This window comes from Melanotaenia boesemani, chromosome 24 (genome assembly GCF_017639745.1).
Source record: "Melanotaenia boesemani isolate fMelBoe1 chromosome 24, fMelBoe1.pri, whole genome shotgun sequence".
Classification (NCBI taxonomy): Eukaryota; Metazoa; Chordata; class Actinopteri; order Atheriniformes; family Melanotaeniidae; genus Melanotaenia; species Melanotaenia boesemani.
Window position 1 is genome coordinate 22,393,808 of NC_055705.1, and position 19,109 is coordinate 22,412,916.

The 19,109-nt window shown below is 39.2% G+C and overlaps 1 protein-coding gene across 1 annotated transcript in view; it reads right to left on the reverse strand.

Annotated features, from left to right (window-relative positions):
• Nucleotides 1–5,221: 5,221 nt before the first annotated feature.
• The window catches only part of LOC121635662 (ATP-binding cassette sub-family C member 4-like), a 31,036-nt gene continuing 17,148 nt past the window's right edge, over nucleotides 5,222–19,109 (reverse strand). The window contains exons 16-31 of the mRNA XM_041978938.1: nucleotides 18,150–18,287; nucleotides 18,030–18,067; nucleotides 17,811–17,914; nucleotides 16,178–16,324; nucleotides 14,436–14,515; nucleotides 12,327–12,477; nucleotides 11,606–11,725; nucleotides 11,412–11,522; nucleotides 11,174–11,274; nucleotides 10,709–10,900; nucleotides 10,483–10,638; nucleotides 9,100–9,189; nucleotides 7,704–7,876; nucleotides 7,516–7,621; nucleotides 5,731–5,865; nucleotides 5,222–5,652 (exon numbers count right to left, since the gene is read on the reverse strand). Coding sequence (XP_041834872.1) covers nucleotides 5,563–5,652; nucleotides 5,731–5,865; nucleotides 7,516–7,621; nucleotides 7,704–7,876; nucleotides 9,100–9,189; nucleotides 10,483–10,638; nucleotides 10,709–10,900; nucleotides 11,174–11,274; nucleotides 11,412–11,522; nucleotides 11,606–11,725; nucleotides 12,327–12,477; nucleotides 14,436–14,515; nucleotides 16,178–16,324; nucleotides 17,811–17,914; nucleotides 18,030–18,067; nucleotides 18,150–18,287 — 1,932 coding nt within the window. The 3' untranslated portion in view covers nucleotides 5,222–5,562. The remainder of the gene's footprint in view (nucleotides 5,653–5,730; nucleotides 5,866–7,515; nucleotides 7,622–7,703; nucleotides 7,877–9,099; nucleotides 9,190–10,482; nucleotides 10,639–10,708; nucleotides 10,901–11,173; nucleotides 11,275–11,411; nucleotides 11,523–11,605; nucleotides 11,726–12,326; nucleotides 12,478–14,435; nucleotides 14,516–16,177; nucleotides 16,325–17,810; nucleotides 17,915–18,029; nucleotides 18,068–18,149; nucleotides 18,288–19,109) is intronic.

Sequence of the window (19,109 nt, forward strand, 5' to 3'; positions counted from 1 at the left end):
CACCGAGAGCTACAGCCTGGACAGAAGGTTCTATTGTTATTGCCATCGTCTACCTGCAAGCTGTTGGCTAAATGGCAAGGACCCTATACGGTGACCAGGAAGATGGGACCTGTAACCTATGAGGTTCACCACCCGGAAAAGAAGAAGACTCACCAGGTTTATCACATAAACCTCCTGAAAGAATGGAAGACGGACCAAACGTCTGCAGCCTCAGTCAGTTTGGTTGCCTTGGAGAAACAGCGAGAAGATCCAGGAGGGGAACCCTCTACATGTGCCGACATACCGGACATACAGCATCTGTCTTCACAAAGAGCTGCAGATCTTCAACAGGTCTTCAGCATGGTTCCGGGTCTGTTTCGTGCCACGCCGGGACGTACAGCCCTTATCCAACACCACATCCGATTAAAGACATTGATCCCCATCAGACAACGTCCGTACCGGATTCCACAACAGCTCGTCTGCAAGCTGAAGCAAGAAATCTCCACCATGCTGGAGTTAGACATCATTGAGTCATCCACTTCAGAATGGTGTAGTCCATTGGTCCTCCTCACCAAGAAGACAGGAGCCCTTCGACCTTGCATAGATTTCAGAAAACTCAACGCTGTGTCTGCCTTTGATGCCTACCCGATGCCACGCATCGATGAACTACTGGATCGTCTTGGTTCAGCCGTCTACATCACCACCTTGGACCTTTGCAAGGGGTATTGGCAAGTGCCGTTGGAACCATCATGCCGACCCTACACTGCTTTCCGAACACCCACCGGGCTGTACCAGTTCAAAGTAATGCCCTTTGGACTACATGGAGCCCCAGCTACCTTCCAACGACTCATGGACCAAGTATTGAGGGAGTGTGACAACTGCAGTGCGGCCTATCTGGACGATGTAGTGATCTACAGTCAGACCTGGACTGACCATCTCCGAGACCTCACCAAAGTCTTAGGAGCCATCCAAAGAGCAGGACTGACTTTGAATGTGGAGAAGTGCGTTTGGGCCAAGACAGAGGTCCAATACCTGGGATACTGCATTGGAGGAGGGGAAGTTCGTCCGCAGATCAATAAGGTGGAGGCTATCCGGAACTGTCCCCAGCCAAAAACCAAGAAGGAAGTGAGATCATTCCTCGGACTTGCCGGATGGTACCGAAGGTTCGTTCCTCACTTCGCCAGCATCGCGGCCCCTTTAACTGCCCTCACGGCCAAAACCCAGAGAAACCCCCTGAAATGGACTGAAGACTGTGAAAAGTCATTTAGGGCATTGAAAGAACGTCTCTGTTCATCCCCAGTACTCCGAAGTCCCGACTTCACAAAGCGATTCCTTGTCCAGGTGGACGCATCAGGCATAGGAATCGGAGCCGTCTTGTCCCAGGGAGAAGAAGGTGAGGAACACCCCATTCTTTATCTCAGTCGCAAACTCTGTCCACGAGAAACTCGCTATGCAACAATAGAAAAAGAGGGATTAGCCATCAAATGGGCCTTGGAGAGCCTAAAATATTACCTCCTAGGTAGAGAGTTTGATCTCGAGACAGATCACAAAGCACTCACCTGGATAAATGCCATGCGGGACCAGAATCACAGGCTGACCCGGTGGTATTTATCTCTGCAACCGTTTAGATTTACCATTCGTCACCGATCCGGCAACACAAATGTCGTGGCCGACTTTTTGTCAAGGTTTCCCCCCACATGGTGAACCTTCTGGAGGGGGGGGATAATGTGACAGGGTCAGCTGTCACCATAGTGGTAGTTCCAATCACCTACGGCACACACACAAACATACCTACCTGTTTGGAGGGGAATGGTTATTGTTTCTATTTGTTTTGTATTTTACCTGTTCACTTACCTGTGAGTTTTTGGGGATGATGTAATTGATGTGATTACTTACCTGATGAGTAGATTGTGTTCAGCTGAATGTCATGAGTAGAGATGTGATGTGATTGGTTGTCCTGCCAGACACACCCCTTTTTGCCAGAAGCACCCTTTAAAGAGGGGGGGCTGAAGGGATTTTTTTGGGTTAGATATAAATGAAGGGATGAAGATTGTTGGAGGAAGGATGAGAATGATGCCAAGGGTGGTGGATTAGATGGATTGCGGAAACTAGTGAGAGTGAATGAGTATTGGACGACATCCTCGTCAAACTGTAAATATTGTAAATATCATTGTAAATATCACCAGCGCTGGATCACCTCACCACTTCCTAAGGAGCGCTCACCACAATAAAGCTCCCAGAAAACGCAAGCCTTCGACCACAGTTTTTTTTTCATCTGGTGAGAGAACCTCGGCCCACTGCACTGTGTCCGTGAAAGCCGGCACAGGGTGGAACCCGGAACCCAGTTCCATCACAGCATGTATGTATGTATTAACTTATGTATGTTTGTATGTCTGTATGTATGTATGTAAGTATGTATGTATGAATGTATTCATCTATGTATCTATGTATGTATGTATGTATGCGTGTATGTATGTATGTATGTAAGTATGTATGTATGAATGTATTCATCTATGTATCTATGTATCTATGTATGTATGTATGTATGCGTGTATGTATGTATGTATGTAAGTTTGTATGTATGAATGTATGTATCTATGTATCTATGTATGTATGTATGTATGTATGTATGCATGTAGGTATGTATGTACATACATACATACATACATATATACATAACATACATACTGACACTTATACATACATACATACAATATTACATACATACATACATACATACATACACACATACATACACACATACATTCAGATACAAATAACATGATATATATATATACATACATACATACATATATACATATATACATACTTACATACATACATTAATACATACATATATACATACGTACATACAAACATACATACATACATACATACGTATATATATACATACATACATACATACATAACATACATACTGACATATATACAAAAATACATACATACATAGCTACATACATACATACATTCAAATACAAATAACATCATATAATACATACATACATAGATGCATACATACATACATAGATACATAGATGCATACATACATACATACATACATAGATACACAGATATATAAAAACATACATACATACACACATAGATACATAGATGCATACGTACACACACACATACATATATACATACCTACATGCATACATACATACACACATACATGCATAGATACATAGAGACATACATACATATATAGATACATACATACATACGTACATACATGCATACATTCAGATACAAATAACATGATATATGTACATACATGCATACATTCAGATACAAATAACATGATATATGTACATACATACATACATTCAGATACAAATAACATGATATATGTATATACATACATACATACCTACATACATACATACATACATACATACCTACATGCATACATACATACATAGATATACAGATACATACATACATACATAGATACATAGATGCATACATACTTACACACATACATACATACATACACACATACATGCAAAGATACATAGAGACATACATACATACATACATACATTCAAATACAAATAAGATCATCTATATAGAGATACATACATACAAACATACATACGTACGTACGTACAACATACATACATACATACATACCTTAATACCTGCATGTGAAAATATTCATGTATGCATGAAAAGATGTATAGGTACACATGTATGTATGTAGGTATGTGTGTGTATATATATATATATGTATTTATGCATGTACGTACACGTATATAAACTGCAATTGAATATATTCATGTAAGTATAAAAAAAGGTATTTGTATGTATGTATGTATGTATGCTCATATCAACTGCATCTGAATATATCCATATATGTATGAATGTACGTACGTACGTACGTATGTATGTACGTGCAGTAGCTGGTTGTTTATGATTGAACAGCTGATGTTGTTACCTTATAACTGGTATATCCTTTTTTTTTCTCTCTCTTCCCTTCACCCTCCTTTTCTTTCATTTTCTTTCTTTCATTTACATAAACGCTTAAATTATCAAGACGAGCCATATATCCATAAAACTCCTCTTGGTACAACAAAGTAGTTCAGCAAAGCAACCAGACCGTCATTCTGCCGCCATGAGGCTGGACAAGACAAGGTAAAAAAAAAAGAACAAAACAAAAAACATACACACACATACATATATACTTATATACATACACCTACATAAACATATGACATCCTGAACACATACATAAATACAACACATACAAGCATGTGTACGTATATCTTTGCATGCATGTATGCATAAATAGTGTATACATCATACACATACACACACACTCACACACACATACATAAATGCATACATATATACATATGATTGTATTTATGTACATATTAATGTACATGTCACATGTATGCATGCATGTATGTGTGTATATTTGTATATACATCTATCTATCCATCCTGGTTGAGTAGCCTTTCATCCCATGTCAGCACAGAACTGTAACTGTGGAGAAAACTTTATTCACCTTCACAACATCTTTAGCTTTTCTTCTGATCGATTCGTCTGTTTGAGATTGGACCATGTTCATCTCTGGGACTTGGACCGGTCTCCTTGCTGAGCGCTTTAATGGTGTTTATACTTGCATATTATTGTCTGGACAGAGGAACACGCCTTCTGCAAGAACCAGGAAGTGTACCCAAAGATAAGCCAGTTCTCTCCCTCATACCTGCTGACATTTAACCATCCAAAGAACCCAAAGTCATGCCAGATCATTATTTAAAAATGTAGTAATCTGACTTTGAAGGAAGTAATAAAAAAAAATTATCTGAAATATTCTGCAAATATTAAGCAAATAGAAATAATTTAGGTTTAGGTTCCTCCTCCACGCTTGTGGGGGTAATGCCCAATCAGGACCAACCAAAGGTCAACAAGTTAGCAGAAAGTTCTATGCCTGTCTGAAAAGTACCACAGTCACTGCTGATCTATGTGTTACTTCTGCAAAGTAATAAGTTCTGCTTTCTTCTTCTGGTCGGCCTTTATGCTGCTATATCTATTCATACATTCATTTTACATCATTTTAGCTTCATGATCTGACAGCTGAGGCTGTCCTGGAAACATATCTGATGCTGACTGGGATTAAAAGGTTTCAACTTCTACAGGCAGTTTTACATAAAAAAAAAAAACACAGTTGGACTAAAAACTGCACAACTGCAAATAAAAGAGTCGACACAAGTTTAAAAAGAGATTTTTAGTGCAACCTCCAACATTTTCCATGTGCATGACAGTGCTGGCTGTATCTACAGACAAAAAAAAGGCCACTCTGGATACAGATGCACTTAAACATGTAAAACCTGAAACAAGGCACATATCTCCTTTTCCTCCATCAGCAAACCGAACCAGGGAATAAATAGTTTTTTACAACAGCTTGTGTTTGGCTCGGCCACGCCGAGGCAGCAGCTTCTCTATAGGTCCTGTCCTCCGAGGCTCCCGCTCCAGCTGCAGTGGATAAGTGCTTCACCAAGAGGCTGGACGTGCACTGCACAAGCCCGTGCACTCTTTAGAGTCAGTCTGAGCTCACAGAGCCGTTTCAAAGATAACCAAGTTACCGTCTGCTGTCTGGGCGTGTCCGTTCGATAAGCTGGGACGACTTCTGCTCTCATAAGCCTGTGGAGGTATTTAGAGAAGCCAGTTAACAGGAAGTCTTCCAGATAAAGCGGAGGTGTTTAAGGGAGTCAAGCTCACCTGTTTGGCTGCTTCTAGTAGCGAGGCTGCTTCCTGTTTGCCTGTCTGCTTCACCATGTTGTAGAAGATCCCGTTTGAGTCCTGCAGCAGGGTGTACGGCTCGTCAAACGCATGTATCTTCCCTGCATCCAGAATCTGGAAGGAAAAGCAGCTGTTAGTATTTTGGTGTTGATTTGGCCTTGTTTCAAGTTGGAGGCCAGACGTGCTTATTACATCAGCTCCAGTAAGTCGAGTCAGAGCTCCACCTGCTGGTTCGTCAACGCCATTTTCCACTCACTGTTCACACCTTCATCCGTCCTCCAATAAGATGAAGAAAGGATGAAGATCTGCTTGTTTTGCTTGAAAAGACGACGGTGAACCACCTGAAGCTTCCTCAGATCTAAGCCTCAACATCAGGGGTTGTCAAACTTATGGTCTGGGAGCCAAAACTGGCCCCCCAGAGGGTTAAATCTGACCCACAGGATGATTTGGTAAACATGAAAATAACATATTAGATATTAACTTTAATATTTTAATAAAATTACCTGATTCCTAATTGGTGGAAATCTATAATTTCCACTTCTAGAAACGATGACACAGCGGACGCTGCTGGAATCAAAGTTTAAGGAGGAGGAGTGTTTGGCCAGGCAGTGTATAATCAAAAATAGCTAAATATATATAAATAATAATGAAATAATATATAAATGAAATAAAAAATAAGTTATATATATTTTTTAAAAAGTTAATTAAATATTTAAATGTGTAATTGAGGCAAAATAGTACTGAAACTTTAATAATTTTTCTCCAGAAATTTATGGCTGTTCATGTTTTCTAAAAGAAAAGTTCATTAACTGTAACAGAGTTAGAATAAAAAGGAAAAGTTTTGGTCGTTTCTAGGTTATTATGCTGTTATTTTCCTGCTCTGATCCAGGTGAGATCAAATTGTGGCCCCTGAGTTTGGCACTCCTGATCTAAACATTTTGCTTCATCGTATTGCAGAACACACTTCTTCACACAACACACAACTTCTTCTGATGAACCTCATTTAAGCTAATTCTGCTCGGCGTGGCGGAAGGAAGACGGCGACAGCCAGACGTACCTGCAGGTACGGGAGTTCCTCATGAACGACCCGTACAAGGTGGAAGAATCTTGTCAACACATCAGGAAATGTGTCCTAAATTAGAGTGCAGTGGAAATCGTGCAGACACTGCCCCGATTAGCTTTTTCCACCTCGGTGCTGAAGCTGAAAGCAAACTTTCAGCACGATTATGTAACTCAGCTTTGGTAGAAACTGGATGTACCCCAGAAAGCTGATTTCTTTTGACACATCACTTCTAAATAAGTTTAAATGTTTTTCAAAATTATTAAGCAGCTGCTTCTAAACCTTCTTAGGTTTTTGGTGTTTGGGAAGGACACGTATCAAGCCTTACAAGGTAACCCTGGAAGAAAACTTGCTGCTCTGACAATGTTCTTCAACTCTGAGGGTCGGTTTTTCCAGCAGGACAACGCTCCATGTCACACAGCTGGGTCGCTTAGATCAAGACCTTGTCATGGCCAGTCCAGTCTTCAGACCTGAATCCATGTAAATATCTGCACATGTATGATTTTGTTTTGTGTGCTGCATTCAGAGGCCACAGGAAAAAGCAAATCCCTGATTGAGTTTCAAAACATAGTTTAATTTGGAGCCTCAGATAAAGCAACCTGTGGATTGTTAGGGACGTTATGGAACCTTTTTGCTCCTCTGTGAGGTGGCTGACGCCCCATATTTTGGTAAATACTTGCTGGATTCTGAGTGAGCGGACTCACCAGTATGCGGTCGCTGTCTATGATGGTGTTGAGGCGATGAGCGATGGTGAGCACGGTGCATTCCCTGAACTTCTCCCGGATGGTTTTCTGGATCAGCTCGTCTGTTCTGAAGCACAGAAAAAGAAAGTGGCTTAAAAAAACCCTTAAACCCCCAGCATCACTTCTGTCTCTACCAGAGTTCAGGGTACCTGGGGTCCACGTTGGCTGTGGCCTCGTCGATGATGAGGATGCTGTTCTTTCTCAGGATGGCTCTGGCCAGACACACCAGCTGCCTCTGACCCACGCTGAAGTTGGATCCGGACTCGGCCAGAACCGTCTCCAGCTTTCCAGGCAGCTCCTCCACCACAGACTTCAGCTGCACCTGCAGGAGCAAGACGACCATGATGATGCAGCGATTTGGACTGAATCAATGTCTCCACACAGCTCTAATGAGCCTTACAAAAGAATACGAGACTTTATGCAGTTTCCCAGACAGACACTGAAGCTCATCCTTAACGCAGGTCAATAGAAATCATCTTTCTCAGTCCTCAACTTAACCCTTAAAACTCTTAAGAAATGTTTGTTCCTCCTGTTTTGTTTTATTAATGTAAAAATACATTCAGAAGCTCAGCCCTTTCAGCCCCAGTCAACACACAAACATTATTTTTGTATCAAAACATAAAGGCCGACTAGAAGAAAGCAGACGTTATTACTAACAGATCAACAGTGACCAAGCTTTTTCTCATCTCATCGTTCTCTCAAGTCTTGGCTTTCAGGAGAAAAATATTGTTACTGAAACAAAAACACAACAGAAACTATTTCCATGTTTCCACTTTTTCCTCATTTCCAGTTATTCCTGCTACTATTTACCTGCTATCCTCACTAAACCAACTCCAGCTCAGCTGCTTTGTGGCGCCACCGTGCATCAGAAACGTCTTCTTGGCTTTATTCCAGCCATAGAGGAGCATTATTTTTCTTCTTTTCACACACACATAGAACTTTCTGCTCACTGGTTGATCTTTGGCTGCTCCTGATTGGACGTTACCGTCAATCTAGGCTCTCTGATTGGTGGAAAGTCTGACAGGAAGTGGCTTCATCATCATGTCCAGGTCTAAATAGAGGTCTCTTAGCAACATAGTAGTGATGGTGATGTTTTTATGGTGAAATGTGATAAATAATGCTGTTATCATGGATCATTGTGGATTTACCAGATAGAGTCTCTGGATAAAACTACATTTAGTGGCTGGATTGTAAACCTCCTGGACGGGATAGAAATGCCTGGAAAACTTCCGTAGATCAGCTAAAGGGTAAAATATTCATCACAGTAGACATTGATGATGTAAGTGAAAGGGATTGGGAGCCTTAAAACACAGAGTTTTAAGGCTCCCACTGATCCTGAATGAACTGATTCCCTAAAAAAGAAAAGGGAAAACTGAAAGACCAAAAGGTGTGTTGTTTTTACATTTTGGAAAAAACAAGTAAAAAAAAAAAAAGTCTTATTGATGATATTCAACCTAACTGGACTTCATGTCTTCCTTTATAAAGTATTGTTGAGACTGACGTTTGCGGTTACTGGGTTGTGTCGGGGTGTGACTGGTTCCCAACCTCTTGTAGGGCGTTCCACAGTTCTTCATCTGTGTGTTGGTGGAAAGGATCCAGATTCTTCCTCATGGAGCCTGTAAACAGCACTGGGTCCTGATGAAAAAAAAAAGCCAACAGGTCTTTAGTCCTGACCTTAGAGGGTAAACGTCTTCAGTTTTTAATGCAAGTTGTTATCTTGACAAGCTGAACAGTAGTTCATGAGGTCCATGATTTTCTTTACTTGCAGCCATAAAAATCTTAAGGCGGTGAGTAATTTTTGCTCAGGCTCTGAGGTATGTTCATATTTAAAGCAACACTATATTTTCATCATTCCTGTATTTATTTGTAATTTCTATATTATAAGGTGTTAAAAAACAAAATGTACTTATCTATTTTAAATCGAGTAGAACATCAGATTTTCTTCATCAGTGAATTTAATTCCTTCTTGTAAGATGGAAGAACCCAAAGGCCCCAACTAGACACATAAACCCCTTTTTATCATGTAAACAAAGAGCCACTGAAATAAAAATATATCTTGTCCTTTTATCCAAACAATAAATCATCGTCTTTAATCTATTTATTGGATTGTGTGCGTGTGTGTGTGGTGGGGTAACCACGGGGCTTTCTGCTTGCATTACAGAACAAAGTCCTACTTGTGTGAAGAGGATTAAAATAACTCTTTTTTTTAAGTGCTGAATAAACCCTGAAGTTCTTCTATCTGAACTGCAGCAGTTTAATTGAACCAGCTCCTTACTGGTTTAACCTTTTAAAGGTTGCTAGAATTTACTATCCTCTCAGGTCATCAAAGGACAAAAAATACCCGTCGATAAAAACTTTTTGTTGCTCAGATGTTTCAGTCATCTTCAGTCTCAATCAAAAATACCAAAAGTGTATGTCGTTCAAATTATTTCTAACCTTTTAAATTCAAATTTTGTAACACAAAGTGAATATTTTTTATAAAAAAATGTACAAATTAATTTTTTTCCCTATATAATATATTTTAGAGGGTTGTTTTTTTTTTTAAGTGAAGATAAGTCTTAGATATAATAAAAATTAATAATCCTTTTGGATTTTGCTGAATTGTTGACTCCCATTAAAACAACATTTTAATCTCTTGACAATAACAAATATAACTGTGCATCCTCTAATAAAAGGGTTTATTTCAGAAAAAAACAGTCAAATTAGTAATTTTTACTGTTTATCATGACATGACTTTAAATAAAATTAAAAACAGGAATTTCAAATTTCTTCAAGACAAACACTTTCTTCCAAAAAAAAAAAAAAAAAATTCCATAAAGGGAAACACAACAAAAATAGTGGCCAAAAAAAAAAGAGTGAAAAACCACCTAAAAGGACAAAAAAGCCCCGATCACCTACAAGGGTTAACTACAGTGACAGGATGCTGACCTGAGGGATGATGGACATCTTCTGGCGCAGGTCATGGAGGCCAATCTCAGAGGTCACAACACCGTCGACGTAGATCTTCCCCTGAGGTTCTGCTAGGCGGAACAGAGCCGAGACCAGGGAGCTTTTTCCAGCACCGGTTCTCCCAACGATACCGACCTGAAGACCAAGGAGGGAACGTCAGCTTCTGTTTTACATGGCGTCCCGTAGAGGAACAAACGTGTCTGACCTTTTCTTTGGGTCTGAATATGGCCTTCAGGTTCTGTAGAACCAGCGGTCCATCAGCGCTGTAGGAGAAGTTGACCTGGTCAAATGTCACCAAGCCTTTAGTCGGCCAGTCAGGAGGAGGGCGTTTATGGGTTTCCCAGGGTGCTTCACTCTCCAGTTTGGTGTACTCCACCACCCTCTCCACCGACGTCATCTGAGCCATTTATGGTTACACAACAAATCATTCAAACTATCTCAAAGTGGAGTAAAATGTCACGTTGTTACAAAAAAAAAAAAAAAAACAACAAATGGCTAACAATAAAAAAACTGCTCTGAGTTTGAAGGATTAACAGTTAAAGAAATTAAATATTCAGTCAACAGCAGAAATTAAAATATTGGCGTTCTCGGTAAATATCCTTCCTAAAAGTAGCAGGGTCTCCAAAGTCCCATCTCCTGTAATAAAATGAGGAAAAATGGAGGCTCTCACCATGTTCTCCACCTCTGCACTCTGTCTCACGCCCCACTGGAACATCCCCATCAGAGTGACTGCGTATGTCAGAGCCAAACCAACATCACCAGCATCCAGCTCTAACAGGAGCAGAAAAACAACATTTAATTATCTTTTCAAGCTGAACTCACCAGTTTTCACCCTCAGTTTTAGAAGTGTTGTCTTCTAGCTCCCTCTGGTGGTGAAAGGTGGTACTGAGCTAAATGTTGGTTCTTACGGTTTCTGAGCAGCAGGCAGCCAAACGTGGTGATGATGACAAAGATGGCGCAGATGCAGTCGAGCCGGAAGGCAAACCAGCGAGAGGTGGTCAGAAACATGAACCAGGCGGCTGGAAAGGATGGGAAAAAAAACAGTCATTAATAGAGCAGTAACATGAACTTTGAACCAAACTTACTGATGACGAGGGACCACCTGAGTGCAGGTCCTGGTGGGCATCGAAGTCCTTCTGAAACCTCTCCTCAGCCCCGAAGGCTCGGATTGTCCACAGACCCTGAAGAGACGAGGACAGGTGGGAGAAGACGGGACTTCGAGCTGCGGGACAGAGAAGAGACGCGACGTCAGATTTTAACTCACCGCCAAACACGTTTGTAGTCTGTGTTTTCACTTGGAAAAAAATAGAAACTACATGAAAGAGGCTGTCTTTTTTATTTAACGACCTAATTTTACATTAAAAATATTTCTCAATTTTTCTGAATAAAAGGATAAAATACCAACAACAAAAAACTCAACTGTGTTTTCTAGACAATTTTTTATGCCTTTTCACAAATTTGCTACAAACCATGATTTTATTGATTTATTTTGACATAAATATTATATAATTTATTGTTTATTTATCTAACATTTAACTGTATAATGTTCCATTCCACTCTTTTTGTTTTCTTTAACTTATTTTTTACTGTATTCAGGCGTTAGGGGTTAAAGAGGTAAGACACCATGATGATGGCAAAGATAGAGTCCAGTAAAGCTAAAAGATTGTCCTGTAAGACAGTAAACTACATTTCTTTTGCTTCTTATTCTGTTTTTACTTCCTCCGGGTGACAACATGGCTGAGAAGAAACCTTCTGTCATATTCATCCTTCAGCAGGGGAAAGAAAAATAACTCTGGCTGCATGCATCAGTGCAGGACACTCACTCGTGGACTCGAGACGTTTGACGTTTCTGGAAGTTCGCAGGAAGTAACGGCGCAGGAAGATGAATATGCCGAGGAGGGGGGCAACAGGAATGAGGATCCACGGGATCACCGACGATGCCACAGCGATGACGCCGAGTATCTGCAGGAACACCTGCTCAGAAACAACAGATCAGCCACTGATGAAGAGCTCAAACATCAGCAGATTCATCAACATCAACTTCAGCTTCGCAGGAGTTTTACAATCAGCTGCAAGAAGACAAATTAATGTCGATCTGACATCCTTACTTTGAACTAACGGTAAACGGGTGCAGATACAGCAGATTTTAGCGCTATTAAATCTAGCTACATATTTATTTTAATTTGTGGTTGAATTTAATTTTTACTGTATGTTTTAAAAGCAACACTACTGAACTTTTCTGACAGCTAATCTCTTCTCTGAAATGTCTCCAGTCAGTAAAGCTCAGTCATATCTTAACTCTTGTCTCATCTCTTGCTCTGTCCCTTTCTCCTTTTCTTTCCCCCCTTCCTCCAATTATGTCTTCTTGGATTTCTTTGCTAACAATAAAGCTCCCATGTGTTGATATCCAGTTTCTAGCGTGTGACACGGGGCAGTAAAGGAAAGTGCTGCTGCAAAAATAGGCGGGAAAAAAAGTTGTTAAGTGCAGTTTCTCAGCATTGGAAGACAGGGAAACATAAATGTCAGGCTGCATTAAAAATGAGTTGGAAGTACAGAGTTTTAAAGTAAGAAGAGTTGCTTGAAGACATAAACATGCTTTTAGAGAAACATTGGAAACGGCTGCAGAGAGACTGGATAAACTGCAGTTGACTCTCTGACACTATAAAGAAAAGCAAATTGCAACGATTTGCAAATCTCATAAACCTTTTATTTTTTTACCTATATTTTTTAAATATAATTATTTACAACAGAATATAGAAAGCATACCAAAAGTTGAATTTTGCTATTTCTGTGAAAATATATTTTTTTAAAGGTGCCGTGTAACAAAATCAAAACAAAATCATTGAAAATTGTGTTGATGTTAAATCATTTTTCTAAAATAACTTAGTTTAAATCTACATCCACATACATGGCAGCTGCCAGATTTGTGTCACCGTTTTTACTATGGTGTCTCTGAATGGACAAAACAACTCTGAAGCTTTAAAACAGCAGTACTGGCCTTGTTTGATGGGAGCTAGAGTACTATTTGGGATAAGTAAAGCCTTAAAAAGGACCCATGAAGAAGACAGTACCTTAAGTAGTTTCCTGTAGTGCAGTCATCTGAGACCACTGAATCCACTAACATATGAAAACATCTTTATCTGGAAGAAATTTGGCCACTGACGGCCACTGTACATTCACAACTTGCTACGCCCATCTTTACCACTAGATGTCAGTAATTCTTACTTTTAAACTGAATGGCAGTAACAGTTGCAGTGGGGCTACTGAAGGCTGGAAAAGTAAAACCAATCTCTTCTGAAACATCTGACATGTTTTCCATCTTTTGTTTTAGAAAAAGTTTTTTTTGGTTTATAAGATTTCCAAAAACTGCATCCAGTTTTTATTTACATTCTGGAGTGTCCCTCGTTTTTTATAAACTCAGCTGCTGCTGTTTACATCCGTCCACATGCAACTAAATGTGTGTACGGGTCGAGCAGTGATCTTCATCCACAGATCCCAGAACAGCAAGGAAGCAGAGGAAAAAACTGCTTCTTCTACCAATGTACTACAAGCTGAGAATAAATATTCGTGTCTGCATGATTTAGTTCATCAACTGCAGGCTGTAATCTTTTTATTTCATCTTTCATTATAATATCTAAACTGAACTTATTTAAAACATGTTAGACTGATCTAATGCGCTATTTTGGTTCCAGAAAAATCCTTAAATTGAGCTTAAAGAAGCGTCTACATTGTTAGACTGAAGTGGTCATCATTAAATCTACCTTTGATGGATGCTAAATGAAAAATACCTGGGGTTAAGTGGTTGTTCATACACTTTATAACCAAGATAAAGTCATAAACTGCACATAAATTCACAGCTTCAGTACAAAGGTGGGAGTTTTACGATGAGCAAAGATCACTTTTATTCATTCTGCCGAGACATCCAACCTCACCTGTATGAAGTCCACCATGGTCCACGGCATGTTAGCATCCAGAATGCCGATGTCCTTAGAAAACCTGTTCAAGACTCTTCCTGAAATGAGACAGAAGACGATTGTCAACAAGAACTCTGACCAGCAAGTAACATTTAGGATTTATTTTACTTTGGAAGTTGTTTGTATTTAGGTGGAAATTTAGCTTTTGTCTCATCTTGTCTCAGGTTTTTATTGTATGAAATAAATGTGTGAGGATGAGGAGCATCGAACGCTTGTAAATGTTAATAAAATACATTAAAAATGTGTAAAAATTACTAAATCTGCAACAAAGTGATTAAACTCCTTAACACCAGAATTTATTTATAATTATTAGGCTGTCATCCATCCATCCATCCATCCATCCATCCATATACAGTATGATCAATTTTATATGTAATACTATCTAGTATACAATTTTACAATTTTTTAAAGTTCATATATTAGTATTGTACATTTTATTATAAACTATAGTTATAGTTTAGATTTCATTTAGATTTTTTCATCTAATTTATTTATTGTCTTTATCTTATTTTTCCCTATTTATTTCCATATTTTATTTATTTTACATGTTTACATATTTGCATATTTACAATATCTAGATCACAATGCACCTCCAGGTATCTGGAAGTTAAAAAGAGAGTATTTCAAGATCTAGAAGTTATTTTAAATGTGTGTATGTTAGAGATGCACCGGTCAATCGGCCGCCGATCAAAAAGGCCGGTTTTCTATCCAATCGGCCCAATCGGTGACCGGCCGGTCACTGTCGTCATTTCCGGTTTTTGGCCGGTCACGCTGACACGCATGCGCAGCAGCTCAACGCGGACAGCTCAAAACTGAACCAAAGCAAAACAAAGATGTCGTTGATTGTTGTTGAAACTCACTATATCTTATTTTTGATGTTTTATTCTCAAGCCAAGTAAATATGGTGTCTATTGTATGATTATAATGATTTCTTAGATAGAAAATCGGTATCGGTAAAACCGGTTTTGGCAGGTCAGACCCCCTCAAAAACCGGAAATCGGTATCGGCCAAGAATTTTGCAATGGGTGCATCTCTAGTGTATGTGTACATTTCCACGTGTGTAGTAATCCTGACAAAAACGATGGTCTGCGTCAGGGGTCTTCAACTAAAATTTAAAGAGGTCCAGCTAGATAAAAACCCTTAGAGCCTTTAATTAATGAATGAATGAATTAAATAATTAATTTAATTTTTCATTTAATTTTTTTCAAAAGATTTTTTTTATCCACTTTTATATTAAATTGAACTTATTCTTTGTTTTCTTTAGTTTATTTAACTTTATTTAATAAAATGTATTTAATTTAACTTTAATTTCATTTAAAAATATGTATTTTTTAATATAAATTTATATTTAATTTAACTTATTTATAGTTTTCTTTCATTTATTTTTCATTTTACTTCATTTAATTTAATAATTTTTAATAATTTTTATTATTATTTTTATTTTAATCTAATTTAACTAAATTAATGATCAATAATTTAATTATGTATTTTTGGGAAACATCAACCAGTTTAGAAATTCAGCATGAGAAGTTATGGTTGGTAAACATATATTTCTGGACAGAAATTGGAAATTAGCGTCGACATTGGGGTGTCAGCTGATCTGAGTCCAGACTCATCTGACTGAATGCTGATTTAGTGCTTCCACATCACTAAAACCAGATGATTGTTTTTGATCGGACTATAAAACAGGTTCTGCTTACCGATTGGGTTGATGTCAAAGAAGCGTACGGGGGTCCTGAGGATGGAGTTGAACATGCGGTTGTGCAGGACCTGAGCGCATCTCACCAGCACTTGAAACAGAAGAATATTCCTGACAAAGCCAAAGAGGATGGTGGCTGCAGTCAAGCCTGTAAAAACCCAGAACAGTTAGTGTAAACAGTGCAGATGTTGGATAATAATTTTAATAGAGACACTTAAAGATTCATGAAAATACCCTTTAAGATAAGATACGATACAACAGACACTCTGTTGTTCCAAAAGTGGCGAACGTGGCCATGATTATTCCATTTATTTAAATCAGGGAATTTTCATTAGATTCTCTTGCTTTGTTGGGTGTTTTTCTTGAACTGATTCAGTAGAAAAGCCTAACAAATACAACTTCTCTGCGCAAGCCACACCTTGTAAATGTCCCTACTTCACTGTCAATGTGGAGTATCACAATACACAGAGGAAGAAAAAACCAAGACTGAAGGTAATGAGGAAAGAAATATAATATAATATATAATATAAAGTATAAATAAAAAAAAAAGAGTAAAGAAAATTAAAGAGATAAAATGTTAGATGAAAATAAAATACAAAATAAATCATTTTGGGGAGAAAAAACTTAAAACGAAAACAATACAGGAAAAAATTTAAATTGAATTATAAAGTAAATTAATTTAATTTAATAAGCCATTTTTACATTTCTGTATTCTCATGTAAAATTTCATGTTAAAAAAACTCCTCCCTGAGCCGCCACCTTATCGTGGTGGAGGAGTTTGTGCGTCCTGACGATCCTAGCTGCTATGTTGTCGGGGGCTCATGCCCCTGGTAGGGTCACCAGGGTGGAGTGCTCTCTCCGGGTCTGCAATAGGGTCCTGCCCCAAGTGGAGTAGTTAACGTATCTCGGGGTCTTGTTCATGAGTGAGGGAAGGATGGAGCGGGAGATCGACATGCGGATCGGTGTGGCATCTGCAGTGATGCGGACTCTGCATCGGTCTGTTGTGGTGAAGAGGGAGCTGAGCCAAAAGGCAAAGCTCTCAATTTACCGGTCGATCTACGTTCCTACCCTCACCTATGGTCATGAGCTGTGGGTAGTGACCGAAAGAACGAGATCGCGAATACAAGCAGCCGAAATGAGTTTCCTCCGCAGGGTGGCCGGGCTCTCCCTTAGAGATAGGATGAGAAGCTCGGTGATCCGGGAGGGGCTCAGAGTAGAGCCGCTGCTCCTCCACATTGAGAGGAGCCAGATGAGGAGGCTCGGCCATCTGGTTAGGATGCCTCCTGGACGCCTCCCTGGTGTTCCGGGCACGTCCCACTGGAAAGAGGTCCCGGGGAAAACCCAGGACATGCTGGACGGACTACATCTCAAGGCTGGCCTGGGAACACCTCGGGATCCCTCCGGATGAGCTGGTGAATGTGGCCGGGGAGAGGGAAGTCTGGGTTTCCCTGCTTAGGCAGCTGCCCCGCGACCCGACTCCGGATAAGCGGCAGAAAATGGATGGATGGATGTTAAAAAAAAACCATAAAATCACTAATATCAGCTTGCATAATTTCAGGTATGGCTTTTCCCTTCATATTTCAGAAATAAAATGACAATAAATGCAAAAATAAGTAAATAAAATAATGGTTTACCTCCATAAACCCCCAGGTAGAAACCCAAATCCAGCTCTTTGGGGACGTTTGTTCCATTTAGGGTGACAGTGCCGTTACCGGTGATCTTTTCCTGCTCGTCAGCCCTGATTAGACCAAATTAATGTGAGATTAGAAACTTGCTAAATCTTAATTCTATTAAAGAAATCCAAAATTACAGTTTAATGTAAGACATGTCTTTATTTTAAGGGTGCAATTTACCAGTAAGCCAGCCACCAGTCCTGCATGATGTATGCTACCTGGAACATAAAAATGAAACTTTAAATTAAAATTTGATTTGTTATTTACTGGAGAAATACGAGTGAAGTGTCATTTATGTACCTGAGCGAGGAGGTTAACCAGTATGACCAACAGGAGGACCATAATATTGGCGCCAGCTCGCAGATATTTGAGATAAAGTCGGACTCCGATGTTTCCTTCAGCTCGACTCTCCTCTGGGATCGTCTGTACAGTTTCTGCCTGTAAGTTATGTGACAGGTAGTCAGCTGTAAAGTCACGTCACATTTTCAAACTTCATCAAGCACCAATTTTTTAATTTTTACCAATTTTTATTTCCCAAACAAACAAAATAAAAACACTCAGAAACTTCATATGAGGCTTGTCGCTGTTTTGTTAGTGGGATTTTCTAATGCGTAATAACGGCAAATTGCTAACGTAATGCTAATGTTAAATGTTAGCACAACAATGCAGCTGCTTCTCCGCCTACCAATTCAAAACAATCGTCATGCGAGATTGCGCAACTTCCTGTGTGTGGGGTTGTGTTATGCAAGAAACAGAATTATACTTCCATTTCTGTGGTATCGGACGGTGTTTAGAAGGAAAATTCTTGCTGATCTGTGAGTATTTCTAATGCTAGTATCGGTATCCACCCAACTCTAATAGCAATCCTTTCAGTACCACTGTAACATTGCAATTTATCAGTATTACCAAAGCTTAACATCATGAACCATGTGGTCCTCAGACCCAGCAGCAGCATGTTCAGATGATCACTGAGGATCGAAGACAAGATGAGCTCATGGAGGCTGTTAAGTTATTCAGTTTACAATTAATCATCTGTAGAATCTTACTAACACATCAAGTGGTTTTGATTCTATTGTATGTCATGCTGTAAGCTGATTAAGATAATTTAGCATCTGTTTAGCCTGTATGGAGTCTGGTAGTGAGGAGATTGATCAAGTAGGGGCGCATTTGATCAAGTATGGTTAGAACATAGGGCCCAGAATTTTGTGTTACACCCCTGCCTTTAAATACTTAATATTAAAACTAGTTTTATGAAAATAT